A 16,325-nucleotide genomic window follows, 5' to 3' on the forward strand; every position below is an offset into this window, starting at 1 on the left:
GGGGACACCAAGCCTAGTTGGGAAGGTATCTTGAGTTAAGCTTATTGGCTAGTCTCGCGTCCTGACTCTACGTTGGGATATAGCGCCGATAATCTTATCTTGAAGTTTAAAGACGCCATACAACCCTGGAATAGACTCCGCTTGGCATTGCAAAAGTTCAAGAGCTATTGGGCAGGAGAATAAATTCCTACAGCGATTGGCGACCCTTCTGCCGTATTCCTTCCACCACTAAGAAACAAGCACGCAATTCCCCTTCTAGTAAATGTACCTGAATCCAGGCTCTCTAGTCTCCGCCACAGCCAAGTCACCCTTTCCATTCTCGTTGCCTGCAGCATTAGCCTCATTCTCCAACTTGTCCAACTTCTTGTTCTCCCACTTATGAACATAACGCAGCATAAGAGCTAGAAGCGCGACAACAACGCAAATAGCAGCATTAGCGCTACCACCTGGTTTGTATTGGGGACCGTCGCTGCTGGGATACATGTATGAGCCGTAGATACTGGCTGTGTTGCCGATCATGTTGCAGATGGCGATGCAGGCGGAGCGCTTGACGAGGGGACGAGGGAAGGAGTTTGCGACCCATGAGACGATGATTTGGTCTGTAGGTAATGTCAGTCAGGGAAGCGACGTCCATCGGGGTAGGGAACTTACAAGATGATACGGCACCCATTGGCATCAGGAACATGGCAAAGAATCGAGCTCCGACAACTGTCGTACCTGCCGCGATGGCATTTCCCACTGCAGCCAAAAGCATAAGACAAATTATATGAAGCGATCGATCGTTCGTCTTAGCTGAACTCATCGTCACACCAACAGACAGGAGGAACGTCGCAAACTATTCACAACAATTAGCAACGATCCATAAAGTCATTGCATCATCACTCACCCAAGCAGGAGCCGTAAGCCAAAGCGTCTCAATCTTTCCATACCCAAGCGTTCCAACAATTGTAGGAAAGAAATACTGAAACGTCTGCGATACCAAACTGACGTGCTGAAGAAGAACAAAAAGGTAAAGACGATAATCGCGCACAGCCATCTTGACACCGTCCCACATGGACTTTTCTCCGTAGGCGTCGGCTTCGTTGATGTCTTTTGTTAGGCGCCATGCTGCGAAGGCGCGTTCTTCTTCGGTGAGCCATTTTGTCGTGTGGGGGTAGTTGGGGAGGATGAACATGGCGATTAGTGAGAAGCCGATGGCTGCTACACCTTCCTATATCCATTTTGTCAGTATAACCTACAGTGAGGATAATCAGGTTTGGGGACTTACGATTATGAAGAGCCATCTCCATCCAGCCTTTCCATGAGCACCGTCAAGATCACCCAGAATGGCAGCACCGAGCACACCACCAAACATGTTCGCAAGCGCATTACCAGAATACAACCACGCAATTCTTCGCGTCAACTCCGCACGGGTATACCACGAACTCATCAAGAACACAGCGCCAGGAAAGAAAGGCGCCTCCACAAAACCAAGGAAAAATCGAATAACGATCAAATGCGTAAACTTCTGCGCCCCAGCATTACACGTTGAAACAACGCCCCAAAGACAACAACTCGCACTCAAATAAATCGACGGTCGCACTTTTGTAAGAATGAGATTCGAGGGAAGTTGCATGAGGAGGTATCCCACAAAGAAGATCGATGTCGCCAGATTGAAGTCTGTGCCTGACATGCCCAAATCTTGTTCGAGGGAACCTTGTCTTGCTTGCGCGAGGTTGGATCGATCGAGGAAATTGAGGAGGTACATTATTACAAGGGTGGGCATGAGACGAAGGTCTACTTTGCGGAGGAGTTTCTTTTCGAAGTCTTTCTGCCATTCTTCGGTTTGGGAGGGGAAGTTGTATGCTTGGTTGGCTGGAGCATGGTCTCCTTCGTCCAGCTGGACGGTAGGTTTTGCGTTGTCCATCTCACAAATATTGTATGGATTGCTGTACGTGCTCTGGTGTTTGGAGGAGAACGATGACGCAGGACAAGAGACCAAGGATTCAGCTGCGTCGGAAAGTCTATATAAACCCCAGCAACCTCTTCCCCTCAGCAGCATGATTCAAGAAACGGCAATCACGGCATTAACCTCGGCATGTCAATACCCCGAACTCCAAACAATCGAACGACGCAATTCGTTGATGCTTAAGCGATCTGCAATAGTTGCAACAAGAGAAGCCAATTCGGACCAAAGCAAGAAAGACCGATGACGATCTCCCCCGCAACGGGACATCGCTTATCCCGCGTATGGGGTAGTGGTGATTCTGGGGTAAATTCGACAGGGTCTATGACTCGAACGATGATCAATTGAGTTTATCCGGGAGATGATGAGTGGATGACTGTTATGGTTACTGGGTAAGGTTGGAGATGGCTGCAGCCTCCAAGGACGTTTGAACGATGTTTAGACGTCATTATTGATATGAAGGCCAGGCGGTTTCATTTTGCAGAGGTTATTGCCTTTATGCATGTAACTGATAGCGACGAAACCCGGGTAATATCCACGCGAGAAGGACCTGATGTTGGGGTAGCATTCCTCGTGGGCATTTTGTCTTAACGAGTCCACCTTATCTGAAAGCAGACGACCGTACATGAAGAAGGCAACCAACGGGCCAATCACAACTCTCTCTAAGTCAGCCACTTCTGAAGGTGCACCTCGGAATCACTTGACCCGATTTTCTTCCCTCTCCAAGAACCAATTCTCATCATCGAGTTCACTTCTAAACCAGTTGAACGATCTCCTTCTCAATCCTCTCCCACTCCTTAGGCGTAAAGCAACCAGAAATCCAATAATTGCCATCCAAATCCTTTGCCTGCACATTAATAAGGTTTCTCATAATCCTACCAGCATTCGCATTAATCAGATCTGCATGGTGATAAACGGGACCCGGAGATTTCTCGGCCGCGGAGCCAAATCTGGCCGCCGCGAAGATATCCGCTTTGAGTCTGTTGTTGGTCGTGAGGAGAATGCTGTTCGAATTGGCGAATATCGGTGTTTGTGCTGTGCCGCGCTTACGAGAGAATTCCAACATCGCGAGTAATTTGGGTTCTTGGAGTTGGTCAAGCAAGGCTTGGCGACATGTAAGAGCTTGGATGCCTAGAGGTTGGTGGAGTATGCTGGGAAGCACTGTCGTGAATGATGCGAGGAGCATATTCTGTATGTATACTCCTTTGGGGTTTTGGAGTTGACGTAGACGGGTGCGGGCGTCGATGGGAGTTACCATGCTGATTGGGCGTGAAGTTGATTTAAATATGGTTGTCGTGAACCATGCTAAGATGGCATCATTGGGACTGACCCATGCATCAGTAGTCTCATCTTTGATATCTTCCAGAGCTTGCCGGTGTAGCTTGTCCACGCTCTTCTTCGGAAGACAAATGGCGCGACTCTCAACAGTTGGGTGCGTCAGAATAATCCAAAGAAAACGAACAACAAAAATTACGAAGGCGAATCCTGAAAGGATTCTCGACTCAATGTCCGAGAGTTCTGAGCTGTAGTCGGATTTACCGGTGATGTCGTAGAGCACGTCCTCTTTAGCACCGATAATATCTGGAACACTTTCTTTATGGCCAGTCAAGACGTCTGACCACGCTTGCACCACATGATGAAACCCCTTTGCGTCGAAGAGCACGTGAGGCCACGAAATACTGACGATTGTCGCGTCGTCAAATGAGACGATGTGTAGAGAAAGCATAGGCACGTCCCGAGTAGTGAAATCTTTGAGACTTTTAGGCGTATCGGGTGATAGGATCGAATCCCAGAGCTTGGACGAAATTGGATGAACAGACGGCTCTGCCGTGGTCTTCGGGAAAGATCTAGACAATTCGTGCTCCTCGATGCTGATATCGTACTTCTTATGCCAAAAAGCAACAGCTGGGGTCGCCTCTGAAGGAATGTGTATCTCAAGGTGTCCTTGAGGGTTGTTGCCAAATTTGAGTCGTCCTCCCAGCTTCTTCCAGTCGCCAATCTTAAGCAGTTCTGTGAGGGAATTGTGGAGCGCATTTGGGTCGAGGACTTCGTCAAAGCGCATGGTCCACGCCATGACCATTTGTCTCAGCATGGAGAGATTGTCCACCATATGCGTGGGATACACATAATCGGCCGATGATTGATTAGGTGAGGCCATAATGTCTTTCCTGTTTGAGTTGGATTGAAAATGAGTCAGTCATAGAGATCTAAATTGGCTACCGGTAAATTATATACAGCGAGAGTCTCACATAAGCACTGACAGCAACGCTATGTCTATTCCGTATTAGTTTGTATGATTAAATTGTGCCCATTTATGCACGGGACGTTTGCTAACCTGTTATGGACTCATTTTTCAGAATAGCATTTTAGACTATCAACCAACAACTTGATACGCCAGTCTTGTCAGGGTATTCGCAACGTAAACAAACATTACCTTGTTGGAATATAGGTTCGGGTATAGAAAGGACGCTGCTGTACCTATTTTTGCACTTTTGCTACCTCTTTTCTACTAAATCCCTTTACACTATTTATGCGTATTAACCTACCCTAGACCTTACATGAGAAGATAAATCAGCCTTACTGATAAATAACAAAGACAATTGCCCACAGATGCACGTTATTACTTTAATCTGTCGAAGGCACACCTTGTATTTACTCTTTGCATGTGTACTGACTTAGTTATTGGCTCCCAAGGTTGAACCTATCTTTTAGCTATTGCAGGAAGGTAGATAGGGAAATCTACGAACAGCGAGCGGCACGGACAATTTCTATCACACCCCTGTCTGACATGAAAACAACCCCTGTGATGTCACGCTGAGGCGAGTGGGTAACGCCTAAATCTTTATCATCCAAGCCGCAGCATGTCAGCAATTGCGGCGTCATGACTGGTCGATCATCATTCACTTGGGTTCCCGCCCGGCTAGAACAGCGTGCCTTTCTCCTCAATTAGTTAGAAAAAAATTCTCTTTTTCTTGTGAACCTTATCGAAATATCTCACTTGAAAACAAGGCTTTATGAAATGCTCGCTGCGGTAAACATAGCTCGATTTCAGATCAGGCTGTGAGATCAGTCGGCTCATCACTGGCTGCTGAATTTGCTGTACAACCAACAGCAAAGATCCTGGTCTAAAAGGTCTTGATTGGATAAAAGGCAAGAGTAAATTGTGATATCTCCTTTCTTGGGTTACCGTGAAAAACCTGTCTCCTTTCTCTGTTATGACGCGTTTTTCCTTCCCCTGGACGTGTTCTTCCTGTTCCTCCTTCTTTTCCTCCTTCATGTCATGAATAGCCCGTCCTGTATCGACGCAGTGGGGTCGCTCTTTATGGTTCATTGATCCACAAAACCTTTCGTTTTACTGGTTAGCCAGGAATTCCACCACGCGTAAGCCGATACGCCGGTATGGAGGACCAAGCCGCTATTCACCGAATCATTCAGCAACTGGCACTGTTGCCCAATCCCGAGAAGCTATCGGAAGATCTCGCACAAGCCCAGGCCAAATACAACATTGCAACAAAGCAATACAGCGATGAAGTTGACCCAGTGAGGAAAAGGGCACTGTTGCGGGAATTGGCTCGATGTGAACGTCATTTGGAAGATACCGAAAAGCAGGAGGAGGCAAAGGCTGACCTCCAGGAACAGCTCCATCGCCTTCTCTCAAAACGTCATGGCGAGTCCACTCCGTCAGTTCAGCAACGATCTAAGCAGGCGCATGAAGATGCTACTCTGACCACCCCGGATACTACCACAACAGGTATCAATACAGGCCTCGATAACGACCGAGGAACAAACCCGGCTACCGAATCCCCGATTGACTTCCAAAACCCAGTCGAGGAGTCTCTTCGAGTAGGAGATCGGAGTACAGAACCGCCGGAAGACATTCTCCAAGCCCCAGACATACGAGACACGGCAGAGCCCGTATTTACCACCGAGCGAACCGATAGCTGCTCGACCACGCTCTATCAACAAGATAGTGTCGAACAGACTGGCCGAGCCGTCCCAAGTCCCTCAAGCGACCACTCTACCGCCATCGATCAACAACGTACAGTGCAACAGACTGGCGAGACATCTGGATCAAACAAGAGACGGGGGGCCGATACATCCGCATCCCGCCGTACCAAGCACCAACGACACGCTATCGAAACGGGTTCTCTTACTAAAAACACGATTCAGTTTAACGAGGTGTATGGAGACAGCCGAGTCAATCGCAGATGCAGAATCATGGAGCGCGATGGACGTTACTATGTCTTCAAATGCAAGAAGCATGATAAGCTCTTTGACGCCAAGGATCCCCTTCAATCTGCCACGATCCATCTCAAATCGCATGGTAAATTGAGGTCGACCCACGAGAATGCCTTTAAATACTTTGGGTATCAAGTGATGGGCTGCACTGAGGAACAAAGTCTTGTAAATAATGGGGCCATAGACGGTTATTGGGAGGAGCAGGAGCACAAGAGGGAGCGTCGCAAGGCTTCTACCTATAACCTTGAACGAGAGCCCCGGACTGGCGAAACGTACATGGCTTGGTGGAATTGCGATGGGATCGTTGTGCTCCACGCACTCTTGGTCATCCCGTTTTCAGACCCTGGCTATGGCGTGGATATTTGTGTCGACAACTCAGATCTCGGTGATGATGTCCCTGCCTGTTACGAGAGCGACGGGACCTGGGCCGAGGGCTATAAACACGGTCAGAAATACGTGAAGAAGAGGGTATACCCAATTATGTGTTTCGATGGGAATAACCCGCACCTAGTCGATTGGCTTCCCATGTGTCAGTTCCGAGAACTTGATGTTCATGACGAGCACCTGGATTATGTCCAAGATGTGAAGGACTACCTTGCTTCGAGAAGCAACACCACAGGTATGTTACGACACTGAGGACTGGTATATTTTACTAACTGAACCCATAACAGGCCTTGAAAACGAAGTTGAGGGTGAATCCGAAGATCTGTACGATGACAGCCGCAATGGCGATGGCGATAACGGTGGCGCTGGCGATGAGGCGACTTTGGGTGGACATACACAGACGGACGTCCAAGAACCAGCCGAGACCGTGGATCCTGTTGGAGGTGGCCGAACCGGGATTACAAGAAACATCCCAGAACACCACCCGCAGCGAGATGTCAAGTTTGAATCCTCAACTGGGCCTTCGGGATGGCACCAACTGTGGCCCATGGCGCGCAGAGGCCCTCCCGCCATGGAGAGTCTTGATAACAGCGACAGCGAGTAGCGTCAAGACAGGGGGTATATGTGGTAATGTATAACAGGTTGTCGTTTAATTTGTCTTTGCTGCGTGTTACACTACCATCGGAGGTCTGTTGTACGCCCTTTCACTTCTCAGGCGTGGGAGTCTTGAATTTTGAGAGGGGCGTCTGGGAAAAACCAGGGGAGCGAAGAGGCAACTGCGTCAGCGATGAAGGGATCCTAGACTACAGTAGACACATGGTAGATCTAATAACGTAGAGAGCTATCATGGTTTTCTCCTCATTCTTGGCGGCTTTTTTTTTACCACATCTCTCATTTCTGTTAAAAGGCTTCCTTTTATTTTAGACTTGCTATGTGCCCGTTGCTGTTACCATCATAGAAATGTAAGATTGGCTGGGAGGGTGGTGTCTGTTATTGAGCGTGTCCCGGACCCATCAGTAAGTAGGTGCAGCTAGCAAAAACATTGACCGCCGTGGTCCTCACGCGGAGGAGGCAACGGATCTAACCTGGTTTTACCCAAGCCACATTGATAGAGCTGTTGGTACCAGAATGCTAAGATAACGGATTACTGGTCCGTTCTTTAGATCCTTGTCTGTTTGTTTGTTTCATCCCTGTTCGTTGCTATTTGGATGAGACGTGGACGGGAACAGGCTGTCACATCAAAAGAACAAAAGTCAACGTTACCTTTTCCATGTTCTTTTCCCGTCATCTACTGGCATCTGTCGTAGAGAAGTGATTCTGCGATAAATAGTACACTGAAATTTTGCTCATCTTATGAAACCCCGTTAAGTATTGTCTCGCTTGTTAACGTTGACTTGGACAGTAAACGGAATATCTATCGTCCCCACTGGCTGGCCCCCAACATGGAGAGTCTCGATAACAACGACAGTGAGTAGGGCCAAACAGGGGGTTCAGGTGGGAATACATAGAAAGCGGTGTATATTCTCTTTCTTTTGTGATGCATCATCATTTTAAATGTGCTGTACACCCTTTAATCTTCTGGTGTGGAAATCCCGAACGGGGGGAGGGGTATGTGTAGATAAGAGGGACCGGCCCACGGATGGGTTGATCTTTTCAATCCTATCAACAAATGTCATTAAATTGAGCTGTGAACGTGATGGTGCTTTGGTATGTGAAAACGTTCGACCTTTTGATAGTCACCCCGGAGTTGATCAGCTAAGACGAACTTAGGCACCACCGCGATCCAATCGGAAGCTTAAGACTGGTGTCCCTGATATAAACCAGGGCAGCGAAGAGGCAACTGCATCAGCCAGGAAATAAGCCTAGGCCACATTGCCCTGCGAGCCACTGTCACAGAAGTGATGTTGCAAGGGTCAGATGCTGGGTCATCCTTGGCTGCTTGACTTGTTGGACGACCAACCGTACACACCCTGGTCTAACATGGTGTGCATGGATGAGATGTGAATCAGGCTGTGAGATTCCTGAGTGAAGTGAATGTCTTTGCCATTCCTTCTTTCGTGTCTATAACCCAGGCGGTCGATTTGATCCGTAAGCATAGCCTAGAGCATGCCATCATGGACGAAGCCTTCATAGCCCAATCGTCAGAGAGAGTCATACCTATACAACAGTTGATTCAAACTTGGCCAGCGCGCAACCCGCCGGGGAAGTCGCCAGATGAAACCTTCCAAGACGAGCACCATCAAGCCAAAATCGATCTCGATGCCGCATACGAGAAATACAAGTCCCAGGGCACTCAAGACAGTTTCAAGGAATTCAAAAGGTCTATGAACCGCCTGGAAGCCCTTGAACAGCCAGACGAGGCGACCAGGGAAGCCAAGCAGAGCGAGTATCAACAGAGTGAATTGAATCGGCAGTTGTCACTTGTCAATGGTCTGCTCGACATTTTTGGCGACGTGGCAGCTGTCAATGCAATTTTCAACAACTGGTGCAAGCGTGCGGACAAGCAGCCTTCATCGTCTTCCGATGCAGCGGAAAGCCAGAGTCGGACGAACGCTTCACCCGGCGACAATTGTGCTGAAACTCAAGGCTCACAGAACCCCACGATTGAGACCGCCTCGAACAACCCCCACGCTCATCGTTCAGGCGAGCCAAGCAACAACCATCACGATGAACCAACCGAAGTCGAACCGACCCATCCAAGAATTGTATCCAAGAAGCGAAAAAATACTTCAGTATCGCCGGAATCTCAATCTGTGAAGCGCTCCTGGCATGTCCGCTCTGAAGCCGGCCCTGCAGAAACGATCGAGTACTGCGACGTATACCAAGACGGCAAAGCCGTGGACAAATACAATATAATCGAGCACGATGGATTGCATTACGTCCTGAGATGCACGAAGCACGGGCTGATTTTCTCTGGGGACCGACCTCTTCAGGGTGCCATGAATCATTTGAGGAGTCCAGGACACCCAAATGAGACTATAAGCCATTCTCTAGCAATCGCCAGGCTCGGGGTCTTGGTGCTGAATTGCGACGAAGATAAGAAGATTCGCAACAATGAGGCTGTTAACAAGCATGTCAAGCACATGAGAGATCAGCGACGACGCCGCCATCGTGCTTCCCAAGCTTATCGAGACCTCAACCATGATCCTGAACATGGTGACATGTACATGGCTTGGTGGGATCTGGGTAAGCAAAGGCGCAAGACAGCGAAGACAAGTGAAGAAGAAAACTTGAAGCTATTTGCCTTTCTGGTTCTTCCTTTCTTCCCACAAGAAAATGATCGCTTTGGTGTGAGCGTTACCACTTCCAACCTCAATAACGACATTCCTACTTGCTACAAGTACAACAAGTCAACCGGTATATTTGATTGGGCTCAAGACTACATGCCAGGCGGGAAAAAAGCCTTGAAAAGGTTGTACCCGATTATGTGCTTCGATGGAGGTCACGTGCCAAGCGTTCAATGGATTCCCATCACCCATTTTCGCAGGTTTAATGCCAAAGACCGGGATCTTGAGAATAAAAACATTGTCAATGACTACATCGCGTCGCAGAAAAGGATTATGCACCAGCCAGGTAAGTAACCAAGTTTGACGGCATTTGTCATTTACTAACACTCCTTTGCAGATTTTGACCTGGAAGCTGATGGTGATCTGGACGACTCCAGCAGTTCTGATGACAGTAGCTCCGACTCCAACTTCGACTCCGACTCCGACTCCGACCGCTCTGACGATGACCATTTACCGATCGCTTTCAGATATACACAGACTGTAGATGGTAACAAATACGAGATCATCTATTTAGATGATGATGGTACATGTAGAAAGGTGATGGAGGACCCAGAAAACTACCCGTCTTGGTGGAGTACCCCGGAAGTGGAGGTGAAAAAGGAGCCCGGGAGCCAAGATCGCCTGGAGCAGGTAGACCGAGGTGCGCTGTAGTCACGTCCCAGCCAATTGTAGAGGCGCTGACTTTACGCAGCAGCCCGACAACCCTCGCAACTTGAACCAGAGTTACTACGGATACATTGCCCATGTACTGACTGTCGCTAGTCCGATCGAAAGCTCTAAGAATAGTCTATCTCCTTAAGTAACGCGCCCACACGTGTTAAGGGATGTGGTCATAATTACGCGTTATGGCAGCGGTCTCAGTGTAGTACTGGATGGAGTGTTTGGCTGATGACAACCTTTATGGTCGGTGTAACGAGGGTGGTAAACAGCAAAGCCATAGGTCAAGATACGTTCTATTTGCAGTGCAGGAAGAGTAAACAGAAGATTGATAGAGTCACAAGGATAGGCGTGAGAGCTATCAACTTTTGCCCCTCTTTTTCTTTTGGTGTGCTCCACCACATAAGGCTTCCTTTTATTTTAATCTTGCTATGTGTCTGTTGGTTCTACTGTTAAATTGCTGGGAGGGGTGTATGCAGCCCAGCAGGGTGTGCTTCAACAACGGGAATAATTCAACTTAACTTCGGGGAACGAGATACCTTACGTTCCGGGCCAATCAGCAATCATGTCGCCAAGATGCGGCTGAAAGAAGATGGTTTGCCATAGTCTTCACGCAGGAAGCAAAGAGGCAACGGTTCTAACCTGTTCTATTCCAAGCCACAGTGGAGAGAACTGTTGGTACCGGGATGTTAAGATAACGGATTACTGGTCCGTTTTATGGATCCTTGTCTGTTGTTATTTTGATGGGACGTGGATGGGATCAGGCTGTCACAAAGGAGAAAAGAAGAAAGGAAACAAAAGAAAGAGTTCGCCTTTTTCCTGCTTCTTTTTGCTTCTACTGGTGTGTGTCGTGGGGAAGTGAATTCGTGATAAATGGTCCTGTGCCGTATCATTGATCTCTAAAACGTCGTTGACTTAGGCATTAGGCGGAAGATCTACCGTCCCCACTGGCTAACCCAGCGCTATTTAGCGTGAACCACTCTAAAACACCACTAAAAATGGAGGGTCATGCACTACAGCCCTCAGAGCGAATTCCCGACCTACAGGAATATTTGGCACGATGGTCACCCCGAATTCATCCTGTGAAATCAGCAGAAGAAGAGTTTCAAGAGAATCTCAAAAAAGATCAAGCTTTATTAACTGACCTATCGCAAAACTCGTTGGACAAACTCAGTGAGATTGTTAGTTGCGCAACCCGCATGCAACAGCTCAAGGCGCTGCATGACGATACCAAGGATGAAAAGGAGCGCGAGTACCAGCAGAAGCTCTGGGAACAACAAGAAGCCCTAGCCTTTGAGCTTTTCGATCTATTTGGTCTTGAACTTATTAAGCAGTTATGCAAGAATTGGTGCGATCGTCGTGGTCAGTCTTTGTCAACTGCTCCCACTGAGCCGGACACTACCTCATGTGCCATCGACACTGAACCCAAAGGCACAACTACATCGCGCTTTACCCCCATTCCAGACCAGCCGACAAGCACGAATAAGCCACCAGCGAACAGCACGAAAAACTCCATGCCGACCCCTCCCAACACCGAAAATGTACAAGAGCCAAGCACCCGCCCGATCGAACCAGACACAACCGAACATAATACCTCAGCAGGTCCCCAAAAGAGACCCGCTGAACCCCCCGCAGCCCGTCCAACGAAGCGCTCTCGACCAGATGTAACTCAAGGTCCTCTCACAGGGGACAGGACAATTGAATACGACCAGGTCTACCAGAACGGCCAGGCCGAACCGAAATATGTCATTGCTGAGTACAACGGGTTCTGGTACATCCTCGAGTGTAAAGCGCACAGAATGCACTTTAACAACCACCCAATTCGCGGTGCCGCAAAGCATCTTCGGGGTAAAAAACATAACCAGCCGTCTGTCAATTACGAAGAGGCCGTCCGCGCGCTCGGAACTCGCGTTCTTGGCTGCGACGAGGGTAAGGCCAAGAAGAATAACGATGTTGCCCGAAGACCTTGTTACTCTCAGATGGGCCGGCCAGTCGCTAGCCTTTCACCCTCAGTTGGCCGCAGTATCCCTACGCGGAGTAATGAGAGTCCTACGGGGATTGATCCAAAGCCTGGCGAAGTATACACTACTTTTTGGAGCAAGACAAAGGAATTCTTTGCTATCTTGGTCCTACCCTGGCTCAATACCGGACAGCTTGGCAACGACTTGACTCTTACTGTCAAGGATACCGGTCTTATCAAGGAAGTCCCATTTTGTTACCAATATAACGAGACTGATGGTTCAGTTGAATGGGCACCTGAATACCGCCCCGATGGGCAGCACTACAACGAGAGAGAATATCCGATCATGTATTTTGATGCGTCTGTATTCCCAGGGGAATGTCGGGTAAACTGGGTCGCTGCACGCGAGTTTGCACACTACGATCCTAAGGTTGCTACTATCCCGTTCAAAGAGATTGTGGATGGCTTTATTGCCTCGAGAAATAACAGCGTCCAAGAAACAGGTAAGTGGCGGCGGATAGCCCGTCGGATAAGCTTTTTATTTCACATTTATTTCACATTTATACTTTCAACAAACCATCAACCCTGTTGCTTCAACAGAACCTTTTCCTTCTGCCCTGCCCTAACAGAAGGTTTGGCCTGAACATAATATCCATACTTCCCGTCGTTTTCTCACCCTCCCACCAACATCAATAACCTACAAGCGCATACCTTCACAATGATCACACCCATCAAAATCTTTCTCTGGTGTCAATTCGCTATTTGCACCCTACTAATCGCATGTGTGTTTTTCTTCCAGGTCATCATACCCAGGAGAATGAACAAGGAGCCCTCAGTATCGACGCAGCAACAGCCGAGATCTTCCCCCGCGAACAGCCCTCAGGCGCCCGAGAGATCATCGTCATAGATGATGATAATGACGATGATACAGGAGACCACTATCAATGTGCCAACACCACGATCGGGTCTGAGGACCGCGTTCCCAAGACCGAACCGCCGGACGAGCCTATGAGGGGTGTGCATGAGCAAGAAGCCACAAGCACTACCTGTGACAATGCGGCTTCGCAGCAGCCATTTACAGTTCCCATCCGAGATGACACTCAGCTATTCCATGGTCTGCCCGGGCCTCAGTCACCTAATGGAGACGCATATCCAGGATGGCCAACCTCATGCGACACGCAGGCCGAGATTCCCAATTATGTTTCGCCCCAATGGCCTCCCTTTTTGCACGGACCGTCTGCAATCGCCAACACGTATTTTCATCCACAACACTTATCCCAACCAACGCCTACTGATACCCGTGCTCCCGAAGCTATCATGGCGCCGTTGCCTCTCGATCAGTCACCTTCAGCCCCCAGCCACGATAGCAGCTCTCAAATGCAACCAACGGCCAAACCTTGTCAGGATGCCGAACTATACACCTACTTCAACCAAGCGCGGAACGCATCATCGCAGTTCCAGCTCGATAGCGACGGTCAGCTCAGATGGATTGCTCCCAAGACCCCTTCCGCGGTCGCTACAAAGCAGAAGCCCATGAGTGCCCGTCAACATGAAGAACTTAGAGCTCGGATACTGCCTACTTGCAAAGAGCCCCAGCCGACTCAACATAAAGCCCCAATGCCGGATTCCCACCAAACGAGTTATGTAACACCGCATGGTTTTAAAAGATCATTTTAATACATCTGAGAAGGTATGAAGTTATCTGTTGGTAAAAGGAAGAAGTGGTTCAATTCAAGGACTTCACTAGTGCATCATCTTTGTATTCTTTATGTAGCCATAGACTTCGCAACTAAAGTATTTGTCGTCTTACAGCTTGATATCACGACCCAACCAACGCAGATGGATTTACCAACATATGGCCAGAAGCACGTAATTGTTCAACGATTCAAGGTTTTCCGCTAGACAGCTTCCGATCCACAATGGTCTTTTCATTCCTTTTTAGGGTTATCTAGTTGGCTAATTTGAGCTTCTTCAAGACGCAGACCAGCCGCCTATTGTACAACAAGAATGGTGTACTGCAAAAGCTAGGCAACAACACCAACAACAGTAGTAACGTTGTTATCGAAATCAGGCACAACCTTGAAAGTCCTGGATTCCTTATCCCAGGATGTTGTGTGGGTATTATGCTCAGCATCGCCCAGGTTGATGGTGATACCAAAGACACTAATGGTACCACCAGCATTGGTAGTCTCCTCCAGCTCACTGTCAAGCGTCTCGGCGGTAGATACGCCGACAGTTATCTCAAAGCCGAGACCGGCGACGACAATCGCCTGACTGGCTCGAGAAAGTGTCTTGACTTCCTCGGGGGCGTCAGAGCGGAGCTTGTACTTGCTGAGGTCGATTTTCCTGTAGAGTTACCGTCAGTGATCTTATGATAGTATAGTTCAGGATGTCGCGACGTACCAGTTTCCAGGCTGGATGGTCACAGCGCGAATGTCATTGTAGGTAACAACAACCTCGACTTCCGAATCCTCGGAACCAGTATCCAGGGCTGAATCTCCAAATGAGAACCAAGGGGTTCCAGCATTGATTGAAGCACCCTCAGGCTGACCGAAGTTGTAGTCAGAGGTGTCCTTATCAGCGTCGATCCCTACTTCCGTCCGCTGTGCGGAGCTGTAGTCGCCACTGGCGGCCTCTGTCAAGGCATCCTTGACAAAGGTCTCACATTCGGGAGAATTGTAGAGTGGAACGCGAAAGGTAAGTGGGTCGGGGATGCTTTCGCCGGAGCGCTCCTTGTTGAGAAGCTCGGCGTTGTTGAGATTGGCGCCACTTGCAGCCTTCATGTTGTATCTAGGAAAGGTTAGCTATGTGCAATCTCCCAACCTAGACCTTCGGAACATACCCTGGAAAGTCCAGATCCGTGTTACGCCCCCGACCGAGATTGTCTCTGTCGGTTTTGACAGCATTACCCAGGGGTCCGCCCGACTGAAGTTGGATCTGGATGATCTGCTGGGAGACATTATCTACCGCCTGCTTGGCCGCAGTGCAGGCAGGGGCGCGGCCCATCTGGAGCCAATTTGCGAAAGGCTTGTCAGTCATCTCGCGCTTGAAGTCCTTGGCCCATTTGGCTTCGGCTCTGTCAGTCTCAGAGTCAAGTGCTGCCTGGTAATTCTTCTGCTCGGCGATGGCGTTCAAGAGAGCAGCTTCGAGGCCGGGGTTGCCATTGCCTCCCTAGATAAATTTAGTGGGAGCCTTGAGGCGATCGATCGATATTCTTACCAAGTCTACCCAGTTCAAGAAGCTACAGAGCATATCAGCATGGCGAACCAATTTTGAACGACATGAGATTGCACTTACGTGTCAAGGGCCCGATCATATCCGTGCCGGGCAGAAGGAGTGTAGAAAACATTGTCGGTAGATAGGTTGCTGTTCGCAATGGCGTACAATCCCGCAGCGGTGTATTCCTTTGGGATGTAAGAGCCAGCAAGCGGACCCTTCTGAGCCTCAGAAGATAGGAAGAACATCTTATCGCTGCCGACGCCGGCAGTGTCTTTGATGGCCTCTCCATACTGGAGCCAAAAGAGCTGAGAGGTTTCGTCAGACATTTTTGAGAGTTGTTGAGTTTTTGATAGTTATTGGGAAGATGATGGGATAGAAAGTGACGATCTGATTCAGGAAGAAGGCCTAAAGGAGACTTTATATTCGAAAATATCTCTAGCGCCACATATATCCTCTCACTTTCATCCAAGGACACTGTCTCACCCTCTTCGATTGCCCCTGTGTTGAAGCTCTCACGTGATCTTCATGTGAGGTCATCTCACACTGCTCAGCTATCATCTTCCTGTACTCGCATACAGGCTAGAACTAAAACAGTCAGACAGGATGAGGCCCGAAAGACGATCTGCCAGGTATA

General features: G+C 48.8%; 6 protein-coding genes across 6 annotated transcripts; 3 read left to right on the forward strand and 3 right to left on the reverse strand.

Annotated features, from left to right (window-relative positions):
- Positions 1-142: 142 nt before the first annotated feature.
- Positions 143-1,906, reverse strand: B0J16DRAFT_361685 (major facilitator superfamily domain-containing protein; the record flags this gene model as incomplete). Its single annotated transcript, XM_046129773.1, has 4 exons — positions 143-599; positions 652-835; positions 887-1,210; positions 1,268-1,906. The coding sequence occupies 4 exons, from the start codon at positions 1,904-1,906 to the stop codon at positions 256-258; spliced, it is 1,491 nt and encodes a 496-aa protein (XP_045984002.1). The 3' UTR covers positions 143-255.
- Positions 1,907-2,361: 455 nt separating this feature from the next.
- On the reverse strand, positions 2,362-4,133 carry B0J16DRAFT_336441 (uncharacterized protein). Its single transcript, XM_046127222.1, has one exon. It carries the CDS (start codon positions 4,101-4,103, stop codon positions 2,700-2,702), a length of 1,404 nt encoding a protein of 467 aa, XP_045984003.1. The 5' UTR covers positions 4,104-4,133; the 3' UTR covers positions 2,362-2,699.
- Positions 4,134-5,344: 1,211 nt separating this feature from the next.
- Positions 5,345-7,366, forward strand: B0J16DRAFT_412594 (uncharacterized protein; the record flags this gene model as incomplete). Its single annotated transcript, XM_046133328.1, has 2 exons — positions 5,345-6,803; positions 6,856-7,366. The coding sequence occupies 2 exons, from the start codon at positions 5,345-5,347 to the stop codon at positions 7,170-7,172; spliced, it is 1,776 nt and encodes a 591-aa protein (XP_045984004.1). The 3' UTR covers positions 7,173-7,366.
- Positions 7,367-8,682: 1,316 nt separating this feature from the next.
- Positions 8,683-10,654, forward strand: B0J16DRAFT_396282 (uncharacterized protein; the record flags this gene model as incomplete). The annotated part of the gene is made up of 3 exons (XM_046132258.1): positions 8,683-10,141; positions 10,193-10,485; positions 10,547-10,654. The coding sequence occupies 3 exons, from the start codon at positions 8,683-8,685 to the stop codon at positions 10,652-10,654; spliced, it is 1,860 nt and encodes a 619-aa protein (XP_045984005.1).
- Positions 10,655-11,510: 856 nt separating this feature from the next.
- B0J16DRAFT_370098 (uncharacterized protein) lies at positions 11,511-14,149 on the forward strand (the record flags this gene model as incomplete). The annotated part of the gene is made up of 2 exons (XM_046130339.1): positions 11,511-12,975; positions 13,272-14,149. 2 exons carry the CDS (start codon positions 11,511-11,513, stop codon positions 14,147-14,149), a joined length of 2,343 nt encoding a protein of 780 aa, XP_045984006.1.
- Positions 14,150-14,496: 347 nt separating this feature from the next.
- On the reverse strand, positions 14,497-16,017 carry B0J16DRAFT_381976 (uncharacterized protein; the record flags this gene model as incomplete). The annotated part of the gene is made up of 5 exons (XM_046131203.1): positions 14,497-14,818; positions 14,876-15,262; positions 15,315-15,643; positions 15,692-15,713; positions 15,770-16,017. The coding sequence occupies 5 exons, from the start codon at positions 16,015-16,017 to the stop codon at positions 14,497-14,499; spliced, it is 1,308 nt and encodes a 435-aa protein (XP_045984007.1).
- Positions 16,018-16,325: the final 308 nt, after the last annotated feature.

This window comes from Fusarium flagelliforme (genome assembly GCF_020744385.1).
Source record: "Fusarium flagelliforme strain FIESC 12 MPI-CAGE-AA-0113 chromosome Unknown B0J16scaffold_3, whole genome shotgun sequence".
NCBI lineage: Eukaryota > Fungi > Ascomycota > Sordariomycetes > Hypocreales > Nectriaceae > Fusarium > Fusarium flagelliforme.

What these genes read in the sequence shown, in the direction of transcription:
- B0J16DRAFT_336441 (XM_046127222.1), bottom strand. Translation starts at nt 4,103, where the DNA reads ATGGCCTCACCTAATCAATCATCGGCCGATTATGTGTATCCCACGCAT.